This window comes from Lucilia cuprina, chromosome 6 (genome assembly GCF_022045245.1).
Source record: "Lucilia cuprina isolate Lc7/37 chromosome 6, ASM2204524v1, whole genome shotgun sequence".
NCBI lineage: Eukaryota > Metazoa > Arthropoda > Insecta > Diptera > Calliphoridae > Lucilia > Lucilia cuprina.
The window spans coordinates 56,458,672-56,476,609 of NC_060954.1; the positions used below are offsets into that span (position 1 = coordinate 56,458,672).

The 17,938-nt window shown below is 29.5% G+C and overlaps 1 protein-coding gene across 1 annotated transcript; it reads left to right on the plus strand.

The window, feature by feature from the left end:
- The first annotated feature begins 11,750 nt into the window (after positions 1–11,750).
- Positions 11,751–16,419, plus strand: LOC124418429. Its single transcript, XM_023451217.2, has 2 exons — positions 11,751–11,907; positions 15,160–16,419. The coding sequence occupies exons 1-2, from the start codon at positions 11,887–11,889 to the stop codon at positions 16,222–16,224; spliced, it is 1,086 nt and encodes a 361-aa protein (XP_023306985.1). The 5' UTR covers positions 11,751–11,886; the 3' UTR covers positions 16,225–16,419.
- Positions 16,420–17,938: the final 1,519 nt, after the last annotated feature.

Consider the following 17,938-nt stretch of genomic DNA (forward strand, 5'->3'; position numbering starts at 1 on the left):
CACAATGGACATTTATTCACTCATAGTTGTTAAAATTAAACCCCCATCCCCTACTGTTCCTCTCTCTATCTTCCTCACTATTTACATTTCGCTTTGCTATCCCTCTCTCGTTGCGTTCCTTGTCTTTGTTGCGATCATGTCAAAATTGTTTGTAATATTTTTTTTTTTTTTTTGTTAACGCGTGAAGGTCGTACGTGCAATTGCAAGTGACGCAATCAACGTGCAGAAATGTTGTAGTTGTAATACTGGCTTGTTTCTTTCTTGTCTTTTTTATTATTATTTTACATGTCATTATTTAATCAGAAGAAACATTGTATTCAACTACTTACTTACCAACTGGCCAACAAAAGAAAAGGCCCCTCAAACCAAACTATCATCATCATCGTTGTATTATTGGCAAAATTTTTTGCAAATTAAAGTTTTTTTTCTTTTGAAATTTTTGCACAATTTTGCAAATATCAAAATCAAAAAAGTAAAAAACATTAGTTTAATTTCATGCTCTAATTTTTTTCGGAAACCCATATTAAATTTCAATTTGGTTTTTTTTCTCGATATTGCCTTAGGACAAGGCAAATAAATTCCCACAAATGGATTTTTAATTTTGTTACAAATTCAATGCAATGCACATTCAATTAAGAGCATTATTCAAATGATGACACTTTATGCATTCCAAAATTCATAGCGAAATACACCTATCCCTGGTTTGACTAAACTTAAAAATTATTGTAAACTTTGTCTAACGATCATGCAAACGACCTAGACGATCTTGGTCATCCAGTTGAGACCGTTTTTTTAGGTAATCTTTTGCTAATGATTGAGAGCCTTTGAGAGCTTTTGTAGGCGATCTTTTGTTAGCGATTTATAGTATTTTAAAGATGATCTTAGAGCTAACCATTGCTACACAAGATCGCTAATAAAAGGCTCTCATTGTGCTATCTTGTGTTAGCAATTTAGAGCTTTATAAAGATGGTAGCGATTGATTATCTTTTGCTAACGGTTAGATACTTTTATAGGAGATTTTGTGATGGCAATTAAAAACATTTAAAATATAATCTTGAGCTAGCAGATCTTAAGCAAGTGATTGAAAGCATTTTAATTATCGAATTTGCACTAGGTCTTTGTAGGCGATCTTAAGCTAATGATTGAGAGCCAATGCGCTAAAGATATGTTAATCGATCTTCACGATTGAGAGCCTTTTTTAGCGATCTTGAGCTAATGGTTTAAAGTACTATAAAGATGATCTTTAGCTAGCGATTAAAAGTATTTTATAGCCGATCTTGAGCTTGCAATTGAAAGCTTTGAGTTAACTATTGAAAGCTTTTTGCTGGCGATCTTGAGCTATCAATTGAATGCATTTCATGAATCTATAAGAGCTAGCAATTGAGACCAATTTTAAGCGATTTTGAGCAAACTATTGAGAATTTTCTTTAAATGATCTGAAGGTAGCATTGAAATCCTTGTATTAAAACCTTTTAGAGTTTTGGATTAAAACCTTCTTACATCCGATATAAGAAAGCGGCTGAGAGTCTTTTGTAGCAGATCTTAAGCTTGTGATTGAAAGATATTTATAGACGATCTCGATCTTATGATGGAGAGTCATTTATTGGTGATCATAAGCCAGCGACTATGAGGTTTTTATAAACAATCTGGTCAGCGATTGAGAGCTTTTCATAAACGAAGCCTTTTACAGGCGAAATAAACAAGTTATTGAGCGCTTTTTATTAGAGATCATCAGTTCGCTATGGAAATCTAGCGACTAAGAGCCATCGATTTAAAGTCTTTTGTAGCCGATCTTAAGCTAGCGATTGAACGACTTTTTCAGGCGATCTCTAGCTAATGATTGAGACATTTATAGATGATCATGAGCCAGTGATTATGTGGTTTCTATACGCGATCTGGTGACTAAAAGCCATTTTATAGAGATAATGAACTGATAATCGATTGACAGTCTTTTGTACCCGATCTTAAGCTAACGATTGAAAGACTTTTATAGGCGATCTCAGCTAATGATTGAGACATTTATAGGTGATCATTAGTCACTGATTCAGCAATTGAGCGCCTTTTATAAACAAAGCCTTTAACAGCAAAATAAACAAGTGATTGAGCACATCATATAAGAAATCGTCTAAGAGCCGCCAAATTGTCACTGAAAGCTTTTTATAGACTTTTGCGATCTTGGGCTAGCGATTGTAAAATCGCCAATAAAAGGCTCATAACAACATTTTATAGTTGATCTTGAGTGAGAGTCTTTTATAGGTGATCAACCTATCGAATAAAACTTTTCATAGGTTATAATGAGCAACTTATTGACAAACTTTTATAGGCGATCTTAAGCTAGCGATTGTAATCTTTCTATGGACGATCTAGAGCAAATTAGAGCAATTCATGGACGATCTAAAGCTATCTTAAGCTGAAAATACCAAGGAAATTATATAAATTTTCGGACGATCATGAGCTAATGATTTAGGTAATCATGAGCTATCGATTAGGAAACTTTAATAAGCGATCTTGATCTAGAGATTAAGGAGGTAATGCTCTAGCTATTGAAGGTTTTTTTTATAAAAGTTAATAAGCTAAAGATTGAGATCCTTTTGTAGTTGATCATGAATCATCGATTAAAACATTTTATTGGTTATAATAAGCCAACGATTGACAGTCTTTTATAGGTGATCTAAAGGTAGCGATTGTGATCTTTCTATGGACCATCTAGAGCTAACGATAGCAAGGAAATTAGAGCAGTTTATGAACGATCATGATCTAATGATTAAGAGCGTTTTACAGGCGAAATTGATTTAGTGTTTGAAATACTATAATGTGCTAGCTATTGAAAACCTTTTATAGACGTTAATAATCTAAAGATTGAGAACCTTTTATAATTGATCATGAACTAGTGATTTAAACAGTTTATAGGTTATAATAAGCCACCGATTGACATTGTTTTATAGGTGATTTTAAGCTAGCGATTGCGATCATTCTATGGACGAGCTAACGATAGCAAGGAAATTAGAGCAGTTTATGGAGGATCATAAGCTAATGATTAAGACTCTTTCTTAAGGCAATTTTGAGCTAGCGATTAAGATACTTTAATTTAAAAGGTGATCTTGAGATAGCAAGCAAATTAGAGCAATTTGCGGACGATCATGAGCTAGTGGTTAAGAGCCTTTTATAGGCGATCTTTAGCTAACTATTAAGTGTTTTATAGGCAAACTTGAGCTAGCAATACTTTAATAAGTGATCTTGAGCTAACGATTGAGAGCGATTGAAAAACTTTTATAGATGTTAACAAGCTGATGATTGAGAACTTTTAACAGTTGATCATGAACTAGCGATTATATGGAAACATAAACTGTTCTCATACAATGGCTGGCGATCATGATCTATAAATTAAAGTTTTTTTTTATTGATCTTTAGCTTTAGATTGGGAGACTATTATGGGCGATCATAAGCTTGCACAATATTAAATGAAAAGTTTTCGCCTTTCTTATTAATTTCTTTAAATTTTCTAAATAAATCTAGAAACTCATATGAATCTCATTAGGTTTGAACAAAGTTCAAGCTGATGTTTTTCTTCTGCTTGTTGAACGCTAATAGTATTGCAATTATGCTACGACTGAGAGATCATACATGTTGCATTATTACTGTCTTAATTGCATAATAATATTTTGTAATTTCTTTTATTGAATTTGCAAGATGCGGCAGTGAATAAAGTGAAAAAAACTAATTTCTCCATTCAATCAATAATTGAATTTAAAAAAAATCATAAAAAAGACAAAACAAAAAATGATCAACAACAATGACGATCGAGGAGCCAACTAGAGATTCCACAAAAATAGCACCTGCAGTAGTCAAACAGCATCAATGGAGCAGGTCTTAATGCTGTAATGGCAAACATGCCACACATAGTTTTGCTTCATCGTTTTCTTTTTCTTCTACTTCGTCTTTTTCACAAACTTCAGATTCATCCGCAAAAATATTACTTAATCAGTAACGCACTCACATAATTCACATAACTTTTACTTTAAGTGATTCCATGCTGCCTATGAGGAATATTGCTTAGCTGGGAATCAATACTTACAATAAGAACTGGTTGATTGGCCATCGAAAGTGTTGGTCCAAAGATGTTTTTCTTTAAAGAAATCAGGCCTTAACAATTGTAATTGCTGACGTTGTTTTGGTAAGATTTCTTTGGTTATAACTAATTTTTCAGTTGTACGGATTGGCCAACTTTGGCTTAAAACTATTTCTACACTATATGTAGTATGTGGCAAAAAGACATGGAGGCTTTTTTTAGTTTGTGCATTTACAATTTACACATTTATGGTGCGCAAGACCAACCAACTTACTTACTGTGTATGGAAAAAAAATCATTGAACCCGATATTTCTTTTTGTGGAAATTTTTTTATTTTATTCATAAATAAAACGAAAATAAAACATACTGGCCAAGTTTGTTAAATAGAGCAAATTCACTTTTTCTGTTGTTGTTGTTTTATGCACAGCATTATTGTTGCCGTAAAATTGATGCTCGACTGACCCAATTTTTTTCGTTCATGTTTAGTTCATAGTGTTGGTTGTAGTAAAGTAATTGTAATTAAAAAAATCATTAATTTTTTCTGCCTATGTCATTGTATAATTGAACCCACTTGGAAATTTTAGATAGTCCAGAGATGGGCAACACATTTGCTTGTGTGTACTTGTGAAAGATGCAGTAGAAAACGATATATTTCTATAGCAATCGAAGTCACAACAGACAAACTTTCTTATAATGCTTGAGTGTAGTATCCCAGCAGTTCGACGGGATAGTCCCGAACTGTCCACTTAACCTACCACTTGTGGTGGCCCCTAGCCACCTGACCACCCAGGTGACTAACCATTTTAACATGGGCTTGTCCTACGAGGAAGTCAATCGTAACAGGAATGACGAGAGTTTTAACGTGAGCACCTGCCTTGACGGCCTTATCTCACGGTGGTCTTTTTCACCCACTGGGTAGTCTTGAGAACGGTCTACCATCGCCCCTTTGTTCTTCAATAAAGAACGCAGGTGGCAATTTTTGTACATTGGTTGTGACCGGTCCATGCACAAGTACTTTGCTGGAGTACTCGAGCTATAAGTAAGATATTAATGGAAATAAAAGTTAAAAATTTCAAGTGTCTACTCTCTAGAATACTATGGGACATCAAAATGACGATACACCCGAAAGATATAAATTTTAGTCAACCAGATGGTGGCATAATAGTAGAAAGTAACAATCATTTGGGTAACAGTTACATGGGTAACAGTTACATGGGTAAAATAACTACTTCCGGAAGTTCAATAAAACGAAAACAACTTTTAACTATCTAATCTCTAGATTACTAGGAGATAGTAAAGAGACGATTGCCTCCGCTCTCACTTACAAAGGGGACACTAAAGTTATGACTGTCTTCATTCTCGATTACAAAGGGTACATTCATGACAAATGACCCAAAACATACGAATTACAATCATCCAGGTGGTTAACTATTAGTGGAAATTACTGTCTTTTTCGTATGCATTGACTCTTTGTCGAACTGCTGGGATGTGAGAGCAACAAACACTCAAGCAATTTGTAATCGTCTATTTCTTTTTAGGTATGTAAGGTTTCATTTCTATAAATTTTCCTTTAGGGTAGTATATAACATTAACAATTACTCTTTCTTTATATTTTATAAAATTAAATATTAAATCAATAAACAAAATTTCCAAACTAACGCTTCCCATACCAGAAAAGATCTCAAGTAATAACTTCAAAAACTAAAAAAATAATAAATATTGCAACAACTAAGCACTTTAAATTCAATAATAAAATTTTTAATACTTAGTGAGTGTCAACGAGTAAGTAGGTACCTACCCAACTGGCTGTCCAACATTAAACCAATTAAATATCCACTCGTTTGATACAACAAGTACATACAGTATTACCGCACCCTATATAAGTGGCAATTGAAACTATATACCCGCAAAACTAAAAGGGCTATTTCATCTTTCACTTCTTGTAAGTGCTGCCATTCAAGTACAGGTTTAGAAATGTTTACCATCATCATCATGATCAATGTAATTTACTCGCAAGGTCGTTTACTGTTTAATGTGTGTGTGTGGAGAGAGAAGGGTCACTAGAGCATTAAAGTAAAACTGAGAAAGGCACGCACTTTATGGGGATAATAAAAAATGCTAAAATTTATTTAATTATATTTTTGTGGAAGTAGGTCAGAGTAATTATTTTGGAGGAATTTATGAGAATAGGGAATAGTTGTTGGGATCAAGAAGGGAACAGTTTGTGCGAAAAAGATCTGGGGCAGAAGTAGCTACAATTGATGAGGCAGTTAGTTAGTTGATTTGCTAGTTAGTAAGTTAGCTAGTTGGTTAGTTAGCTAGTTGGTTAGTTAGTTAGATAGATAGATAGATAAATAGATAGATAGATAGATAGATAGATAGATAGATAGATAGATACAGGTTTAGAAATGTTTACCATCATCATCATGATCAATGTAATTTACTCGCAAGGTCGTTTACTGTTTAATGTGTGTGTGTGGAGAGAGAAGGGTCAGTAGAGCATTAAAGTAAAACTGAGAAAGACACGCACTTTATGGGGATAATAAAAAATGCTAAAATTTATTTAATTATATTTTTGTGGAAGTAGGTCAGAGTAATTATTTTGGAGGAATTTATGAGAATAGGGAATAGTTGTTGGGATCAAGAAGGGAACAGTTTGTGCGAAAAAGATCTGGGGCAGAAGTAGCTACAATTGATGAGGCAGTTAGTTAGTTGATTTGCTAGTTAGTAAGTTAGCTAGTTGGTTAGTTAGCTAGTTGGTTAGTTAGTTAGATAGATAGATAGATAGATAGATAGATAGATAGATAGATAGATAGATATAGATAGATAGATAGATAGATAGATAGATAGATAGATAGATAGATAGATAGATAGATAGATAGATAGATAGATAGATAGATAGATAGATAGATAGATAGATAGATAGATAGATAGATAGATAGATAGATAGATAGATAGATAGATAGACAGACAGATAGATAGATAGATAGATAGATAGATAGATAGATAGATAGATAGATAGATAGATAGATAGATAGATAGATAGATAGATAGATAAGATAGATAGAAAGATAGATAGATAGATAGATAGATAGATAGATAGATAGATAGATAGATAGATAGATAGATAGATAGATAGATAGATAGATAGATAGATAGATAGATAGATAGATAGATAGATAGATAGATAGATAGATAGATAGATAGATAGATAGATAGATAGATAGATAGAAGAAATAGATAGATAGATAGATAGATAGATAGATAGATAGATAGATAGATAGATAGATAGATAGATAGATAGATAGATAGATAGATAGATAGATAGATAGATAGATAGATAGATAGATAGATAGATAGATAGATAGATAGATAGATAGATAGATAGATAGATAGAAAGATAGAAAGATAGATAGATAGATAGATAGATAGATAGATAGATAGATAGATAGATAGATAGATAGATAGATAGATAGATAGATAGATAGATAGATAGATAGATAGATAGATAGATAGATAGATAGATAGATAGATAGATAGATAGATAGATAGATAGATAGATAGATAGATAGATAGATAGATAGATAGATAGATAGATAGATAGATAGATAGATAGATAGATAGATAGATAGATAGATAGATAGATAGATAGATAGATAGATAGATAGATAGATAGATAGATATTAAGTTAGTTGGTTAGTTAGGTAGTTAGTAAGTTAGTTTGTTGGCAAGTTAGTTAGTTGGTTAGTTAGGTAATTAGTAAGTTAGTTTGTTGGTAAATTAGTTAGTTTTTTAGTTAGTTAGATAGTTAGTTGGTTGGTTGGTTAATTAGCGCTTTACAGTCTATCTTGAGCTAGCCTTTAATAATACTTAAATTAGTGATCTTTTGAGAAAATTAAGGGCGATTTAAAGGCTTTTATAGAAGTTAATAAGTTCAAGATTAAGAGTTATATGCGAACATATGTATCTAGCTAGTTCTGCACATTTGTCTTGCATATCCCTAATACCGATAATAACTGTTTATAATCTTCAGACTATAAGATTTTCCTCAATCTCAAGATTACATTTCAATATCCACATTAAAAAATCAATATTTAAACTATAAAATCATTTTATTTCCATTTTATAGTTAATTTATGTTACGATTAGCTAAACATAATTAGCTACTTATATACTTACTATAAAAAACACATTTAATTTCAAATTATTTTTCGAAAATCAATACTAAAACAAGATAAAACGCAAAATAATTGATTAAATTTAGTGCATAGCATTAAATTATAAAACATTATTATAAACTATAAATTAAAAATCATGAAATTACTAAAAAAAAATAAATAAAGAAGCAACAATAAAAACAAATTATAAAAATAAATGGACGATAAATCTACTGCAAAATAAAGAAAACCTTGGTATCGATTTAAATAACTTAATAATCGATAACTTTACGTAAAAACGACAACAACACAGCAGCAACAGCCCCTGACTGACATTAAAAGCAACAAAGAAGAAAAAAAATTAAATAATGTTGGGCGCACTATAAACCATTAGATTTGAATCAATTTCAACTTAATTTGAAATAAATAATCAATTGAATGAAATACATAAACAGAAAACAAATGTTTCAAACAACAAGTAGATCGATGTCACGATGGCAGTAAATACGTGATACAATTAAACCACATTAAGAAGCAATATTTTAAAGCAATAAAATATTGCAGGCTTTTTACAACAACAACAACAACAACAACATCAAAACTAAAGCGTTAAATGCCACCATCAGTCACAACAATTTCAAAAAAACTTTAATAATTTTGCCAAGAAAATTAACTTTATTTGATAAACAAACTAAGGAAAAAAGTGAGAGTAAAAAGAAAGAGAGAGTATTTATGAGTAAGATTTTAAAAATGATCTTGAATTCTCTCTGTTGGCTGATGTTAGTTTGTTGGTGGCAATGAAAAGGGGAAATTCCCCCCTTAATGACAGTCATAACAAAATATTTTTTGAGGCAGGTTAGTTTTCTGAAGAAATACCTACAGATATAGACGCAAACTGAAATCTACTCAACTCAATGTCGTTTAATTATAATTAAATAGTAGATCGTTGTCATGGTAGTAGAAAATATTAATATGAAACAGAAGTATTTTTATAATTTAATGATAATTAAGTTGAAATGATGTTGTTGAAATGGTAATTATTACTTTATTCGTTTTTTTTATATTATCAACAGTTAGTGATAACTATCTATCTAACTAACTAACTAACTAACTAACTAACTAACTAACTAACTAACTAACTAACTAACTAACTAACTAACTAACTAACTAACTAACTAACTAAATAACTAACTAACTAACTAACTAACTAACTCACTAACTAACTTACTAACTAACTAACTAACTAACTAACTAACTAACTGACTAACTAACTAACTAACTAACTAACTAACTAACTAACTAACTAACTAACTAACTAACTAAATATCTATCTATCTATCTATCTATCTATCTATCTATCTATCTATCTATCTATCTTCCTATCTATCTATCTATCTATCTATCTATCTATCTATCTATCTATCTATCTATCTATCTATCTATCTATCTATATATATATCTATCTATCTATCTATCTATCTATCTATCTATCTATCTATCTATCTATCTAACTACCCATCTATCTATCTATCTATTATCTATCTATATATCTATATATCTATCTATCTATCTATCTATCTATCTATCTATCTATCTATCTATCTATCTATCTATCTATCTAACTACCAATCTATCTATCTATCTATCTATCTATCTATCTATCTACCTATCTATCTGTCTAACTACCTAACTAATTGAATAACTAACGAACTGACTTACTAACTAACTAAGTAACCAACTAACAAACCACAAGACCCCACTCTCGGTCCATGACACCCTTTCTGCATTTAGGTTCACTTTTATTTGCACCTTCTATGAATTATAGTTCTCTGACCCAATTATTTATATTATTTTTTCCCCCATTTAAATGTTTCTCTTTCATTTTGTCTATAATGGTCGACTGCCTTTCTTTCCACATATGAACCAGTTAATGACCTTGAGTTTAAATTACATTGATCATGATAAAGGCAACAGTTTTTAAATCTTAACAAAAATGCTACTCGTACAAGAAGTGGAAGACAAAAGTTAACCACATTTGAGGTAAGGCAACACAAAGAAGAATAATTTCATACAGTTTAATTTGCCACTTAATTAGTGTCTATACAATGTAGATCAAATTAAAGATATCATATGATATGATTTTTAGGATCATATCGTTCTTTTTTTACGAAATTCGTTTCATAATCAACCATGAACTTCAAAATATCCTTCAAATCTTAGCACGTTTATCCCGATCGTTTATAGTTTCAAATTGGAGTGTGTTTATTCGACCGTATAAGATCTCTTAAGCACTGTGATCAATTCAAATTTTTTCACATATAATTTTAATTGCAAACTCAATATTAGGAATATTATGGCGCGAACTTCAGTCTCACGTGACATACGATCACTTAAAGTACTGAACGTTTTAATAATGTTTGTGAACTATCATTCCCCTGCAGTTTGACAAAAAGGAAATGCATCCTTTGTCTTTCGTCATGGATGTACTCTTTGTAAACACAGTTGAAGATGATCCTCACTTTAGTATCCACTTTGTGAGTGAGAGAGTGAAGTAAAGATTGATTTCCTCGTAGGACAAGCACATGTTAAAATAGCTAGTAGTCAGTAGCTAGGTCTAACCCTGAGTGGTAGATTAAATTACTTCGGTATGGCCGACCAAACTACGATCACTAAAAGTACTGATCTTTTTGATAGGTGGAGGCTAGTGATATTGCTTACTTTAGTGTCCCCTTTGTAAGCTATCTGTCTATCTTTTAGTAATGTCTGAGGTGACAATTGATTTCCTCGAAGAACAATCAAATTTAAAAATAACTAGTCACATGTTTAGTTGGTAGCTAGAGGGTAAAACCTGGAACTTTAGAACTTTCAGACCAAGCTGCTGATTGATTCTACTAGGATTGTAAACTTTTTTTGTCCTGCTAGACCATATCTAAAGGCAATACGACCCATTTCTTTTAAAGAGCATAAACAAATTTTTTATTTGAACATTGAAATGTTGGAAGCCAGAGACGAGCGTAAAGCAGACAGAAGCTTTAAAAAAATAAAAAAACTAATGATTTTGCAGTTTGTTTTTGTATTGTTATTGTTTTTCTTTTCAGCGTTTACAGATGATGAGCAGAATCCAAACTTCAAGTTAATGATCATTAACTTAAGCAACAATCTTACAGACTGATCATGTCGGTAGTATGTTTATGTTTTAGTGCATTTTGTTAAATGTAATATTTTTGAGTAAAATTTTTATAGTTTTATGCTCTTTTCGTGGTTGTAAATAAAAAAAAAAACAAAAACAAAACCTCTTGTTACTCGATTTTATAGTGTGTAATGATTTTGTATCCAAAATGTTTTGAAAAATATTGTGCTGTTTCAGTTACGGTTTTCATACAAGTGGCCACGACTTTATTCGCAATGCTGTCTTTAACGCTGCGTTTGTGACGCTGTCGTAGTCAACGTTTTAGTGTTGTTTTGTTTTTTGTATTTATCGAAGTTTTTTGTTTTTTCGTTGGTTGTCTTTTGATGATGATCTTTTTCCAAAATATAAATAGATCCGCTGTGGAGAAATGTGGGTAGTTATATTAGAAGACCTCAACAGAGGTAGACAATTACTGGTGCTAAAGTAAAGTTTAACGCCTTTTAACGCGGCCACAAGGGGAGTTTTAAACATGAGATCCCTAAATTTATTGGTGGGTGCTGTTAGCTGTGGATTATTTTTAAAAAAAAATATATATAATAAAATTTATTACAAAAAAAAAAAAAAAACAAACAAACAAAATGTTTAAAACATAAAAGATTTTGTTTATAAAAAATGTTAAAAAAAGTGTAACGGTTAAAATTTTTAAAAGAATTTTAATCAAAATTGTAACAAAAGTGTTAAAAAAAAACAAATTAAATTTTTAAAAATTTCTTTAAATTTATTTAAAAAAAACGTTTGTGCAGTTTTTGGCGGGAATTTTATTGTTAAAAAAAAGTTTGAAGAGTTTAAATCAAAAGAAAATAAAATTTTATAAAAGTGTTGGCATAAAAAGGACTTTATTTACAAATATATAAAAATAATTAAAAAAAATGAAAAAAAAAATTATTTAAAAAAATTTTAAAACATTTTATTTCAAAAAATAAAAAAAAATTATTTCAAAAAATTTTAAAAATATTTTATTTCAAAAAATTTTAAAAATTTTTAAAAAATTTTCTAAAATTGTTAAATTGATTCCATTTTGATTTTTTATAAAATTTTTTCTTAAATCTTTTGAATTTTTTTCAAAATTTAAATAAAAATCGTGATAAAATGTTAAAAAAATTTCTTGGAATAAAAAGTTTCAATTTATTTAATACATTTTGAAAAATAATTATTTTTAACTTAGAAAACTTTAATTATTCAGCAAAAGTTTTTAAAATATAAATTTTTTTAAAAATTTGTATTTTTAAGAAAATTTGAAATTTATATTTTTAATAAATTATAATTAAATTTCAAATTTTTTAAAACTATCCAAAAATTAATTTTAATAGTTTTAATATTTTCAAAATATTTTGAAATTTTTTCAAAATTTAATTTAATTTTTACAAAAAATTTTCTATAAATTAATTTAAAGAGCAATTTTCTTTGTAAATTTTTTGAATCACTTAAGATCAGACACCAAAATGCAACCAATAACAACATGTTGCCAACAATATATAAATACTTTTAAAATGTGTACAACAAAGCATAATTTCCCTAAATTTTTTTCTTAAAACAAAAATAAACCAACATGCCACAAAACATGTTGCTAGAGAATCATAAACATTTCTATAACAAGAAATAAAGCAACATGTTATCAACAAAAAGTTCAAAAATACTTTATCGAAAAGTATTAAAAGTAAACTATAATTACTTTTAGTTTAGAGGCAAATGTTGCTAAAAACTTTCTCTAACATCCTGTTGCAGACATATTACAAACATTCGCTTAAAGCAACATGTTAGCAACAATTATTTAAACAAATTTATTAAACAAACATCACTTTGAAACCTTAAAAACCATTAGATTTAGATAAATATTGTAAAGCAGTTGCCAGCAACATTTTTTCAATTAAATATTCATAGCAACTTCTTGCTAGTAAACTTTAAAAACATTTCCTTAACTAGTGTTTTCAAAATCATCTACAATTCTTCTACTTAAAGCCTAAAAAAATCTATTATAAATAAGGTTTAAAGGTTTAAAAGGATTTTGTATAACAGCTGTTAGCTCAACATGTTGCTGGCAACATAAATTTCTTCCAATGTTGTTAGCACTTGTTAAACAATAACATTTTAGATTCAACATTTTGTTTAACAATAACTAAACCTACAACTTAAAATAAAATAACAGATGGAAAATAATTTAAAACATAAAGTTGCTGGCAACATGTAGCTTAAAGTTTTATTGAACTTTAATGTATTGATTTTAATAAAAAAGGATCTTTAAATATTCCAAATCGGAAGAAAATTTGGTTTAAATAAATCAACATAATGCCAACAGTTGTTACAACAATCCTTTATTTAAAAGTTTAGATTTTATCTCAACATGTTGCCAGCAACATGATTTTAGTCTAATGTTGTTAATATTTTACAAAACAACTTGTTGTACAACAGGATTTTAAAACAAACTTACTTTTTTAACAAAATAATCTTTATAAGCTGTTAAGTAAATTGTTAAAAATGTTGCTAACAATGTGTCGCCTTTAATTTAAATTTAAACATGTTGCCAGCAATGTATATATAAACAAATATTATTAGAAACAAATTAGATAACTTTACCTATAATTGGCTTTTAAATCAATCAAATTTTCAATCAATTTCAAAACCTTAAAACTGCAGAATGAAACAATACATTTTAAATGTTGCGGGCAACATGTAGCCAGTGAATAAAATAAATTTAAAGCCATAAATTTTTTAAAATATTTTTTTAAAATAAGTTTCAAAAGTTTTAATTAAAAAACATTCTTGAAAGAAAAATTGTTTTGGAAACATGTTGCCAGCAACGTATGTGTTATAAATCACATGTCTATCATTTATAATTTGTTGCCTGAACGATAAAAGATTATTCTAACTTCAAAACAACGTTTAAGTGTAAGTTTAATATGAATGCTATGGCAACATGAAGATACTGCAACATGTTGCCAGCTTTTAATACAAGTTTTTGGCATTTTCTTTATTAAAATCTCTGCTATTGAAGCAAAAACTTTAGAAAATTACTTGCATTACTTTAAACAACATGTTGCCAGTGAATTTAAATAAAATATTAAGCATCAGCAACATGTTGCCAGCATTTATTACAACTTTCTGGCATTTTCTTTTTAAAATTCAATTCTATTACAGGAAATATTTTAAAAATAACACAAAATCAAATATTAATATGTTTTAATAATAAAAGAAATTTCTATGCAACATTTTCATCAACATGTTGCCAGACGATGTAAGCTAAAACACAAAGCAACATATAACCTATTTACAAAAAATTAAATGAAATTTAGAAAAGACTGAAATGGTTTTGGAAAAAACATGTGATATTTAACCTAAATTTATGTTTATAAAGATCTTAGCAACATGTAGCTGGCAATAGTTAATCAATTATTAACAGATTTTAAACTAGTTAATATGATTTCTTTAAAACAATTTCAACATCCTGTGTTGTTTTGTGTAAAATTTCACACGATAATTTAGCTCAAAAGAAAAAAGAAAAACAATATAATTTATTTGCGCTTGCCGCCAAAACTATAATAAATATAATTAAAAACACACAATAAAACTAAAAAAACTATATATTTAAAATTATTAACATTTTTAAAATAAACAAAATTAGCAAAAGAAAACAAAAACCTAACAAGATCCGGTTAAAAATGTTTTATAAAACATAATAATTTAAAAATTAACACACAATTTTAAAGAAACTATATTTCTATATTTCTCTCTCCCTCTAAAACAGCTCTTGGGTGCCAGTTGCGCTCTCATTGTGAGTTTTGCCTATGCCCATCCTCCTGAGGGTGAATGGAAGAAAAAGCTAGTGTGGAAAGAAGATTGGGTACAGGTCTGGAAGACGGTGAAAAAAGAAGCCTTTGAAACTAAATGGAAAAAGGTGCAGGTGCCCATATGGAAAGAAGTTAAAGTACCCGTTTGGAAAGAGGAAAAAGTACCCGATTGGAAAATAGTAAAGAAACCACATATTGAAGAGCGTGAGGTGCCGGCCTGGAAGGAAGTCAAGGTGCCCGAATGGAAGAAAATCACTAAACCCATATGGAAGGAAGTGCAAGTGCCGGTATGGAAGGACATACAAGTACCCGTATGGAAGGAGATACAAGTGCCAGTATGGCGTGAAGTCAAGGTGCCGGTATGGAAGGAAATACAAGTGCCCGTTTGGAAAGAAGTACAAGTGCCGGTATGGCGTGAAGTACAAGTGCCGGACTGGAAGAAAATGTTCGTACCCGAATGGGTAAAAATGGGCATACCCGGCGAAAAGTACTTAGGCAAAGATCACGAAGGCTGGGAATACACCAGTCACGATTTGTGGCGCAAGAAGCTGATCTGGAAACCGGTATGGAAGAAAATCTGGCGTACCGAAAAGAAGCAAGAATGGAAGACCGAAAAGAAACAAGAATGGAAAACCGAAAAAGTACAAGAATGGAAAATCGAAAAGAAACAAGAATGGGAAACCAAAAAAGTGCAAGAATGGAAAACCGAAAAGAAACAAGAATGGAGAACCGACAAAAAACTCGAATGGAAAGTTGAATGGGTGCAAATATGGAAACCAGTGAAAAAACAAATCTGGATTAAAGAGAAACGTGAAACCTGGGTCGAGGAGAAAGTACAAATCTGGCGCACCGAAAAGAAACAAGTCTGGGCCACCGAAAAGAAAGAGGCCTGGAAAGAGGAATGGAAATCAATACAAGTGCCCGTTTGGAAAGAAGTTAAAGTACAAGAATGGAAAAAAGTATGGAAGCCAGTATGGGAAAAAGTTTGGGTACCCGCACCCAGTCATCATGGTTGGGATTGAGCAGCAACAAGCCACCCCCCACCCCCTACACTAGGTAATACTAACTAATGAATGAAATTAAAGTTTATTTAAGTAAAGCTTTAATATTTTGCCACAGTACTGAAATCATTTTATAATTAATAACACTCACACACACACATGCGCGTACTCGTTCTTTAAAATTAAAAAAAAAAAAACATTTAACATGCAATTTTTTCCTTAAACCAAAAAAATGGTATTTTAACCCTCTAAACACCCAAACATGTTACATTAAACTTGCATTTAGAATTTTTTATTTTGTTAAAGGTTTAACAAAGGTTTAAAAATTTGAGTTTTAAAGTGAATTTTTAAAAAGAGTTTTGAACAAAAATCTTTCAAAAATTTTCCAAAAATTTTTACATAAATTACATTTTAACAAAATTTATTGTAATTTACAAAAAAAAACAACCAAACAAACATTTGTTTATAAACTTTGTTGTCATTGATAAAATAGTTTTATTAAAAAAAACAAAAACGTTAAAATCAAAACTGTTACATTTCCATTGATTAACTTAAATGTGATGTCAGTCTTACCAACAGCAACCTGTTTCACTATTTGCTAAAAGATATACATTTCTTAATTTCTGTTGAATTGTTAATTTATAACAAAATTTTTAATTTTATAAGATGGCAACAAACAATCAAAAAAACAAATTATTATTATTATTATTATTTGAAAGTCTTTTTGAAGGTCTTTGTTTAGGAAAAAACCCCAAAAAAAAACTTAAACAAAATCCAACTGTTAAAATTAGTTTAAAATTTTTAACTTTTTTTCAAACTCTTAAAAAAAAATTCATTTAAAACTCAAACGCCTTCTGCAAACATTTTAACATTTCAAATTTCGTCCACTTCTTTCATTTTACCCCCAAAATTTATTGTTTTTTATTTTTAAGTTTTTTTTTATTGCCTTTCTACATTCTTTTTGCAATTAACAATTAAAACATCTCTATTTATTATTTTGTTATCATTTTTCTTACTATATCGTTTAGTTTTTAAGTTTTGTACAAATTAGTCATTTACTCCATCTTTTTCTTCATATAACTGGCTAATTCCAAAAGAAAAAAAGGAAAAAAAGTTATATGGAAAAAAAGTAGAGTTAATTTTACACAAAAAAATTCATATATTTTGTAAATAATTCATTATAAAATAAGACAAAAATATATATATATAAAAAAATTGTTAAACTATTTTTTTAGTTATAAACTTTTTTGTTAAAAAAAATATATAATAAAAAAATATTTGAAAAAAATAACGTTTCTTGACTTTTATTTGAAAATAAAAAAAGAAATTTAAAATTTCAACATCCATCCCTTTTTCGAATAAACATAATTTATAAAGACACCCAATATAGTCATAGTCCTTCGTATAATAATTTCAACAAGACTTCAGAACGTTTGATCCACTTTAAGCAACAACCTATAGCGATTTTAATAGCAAGCAGACAGACGGACATGACATAATTGTTTTTAAATTAGAGAAATAAAGTCAAAGGATTAGGAAATTATTAAAAGCATTTTACTAATATTTATAGCTTAGACTATAGACTAAACTATAGACTAGACTAAAAACTAGAAGTCTATCTTCTTACTACTATAGAATATAATATAGACTATACTATAAACAAAACTTTAAACTATACTATAGACTAGATAATAGACTGGGCTTTAGACTAGTCTAGACTTAAATATAAATTAGA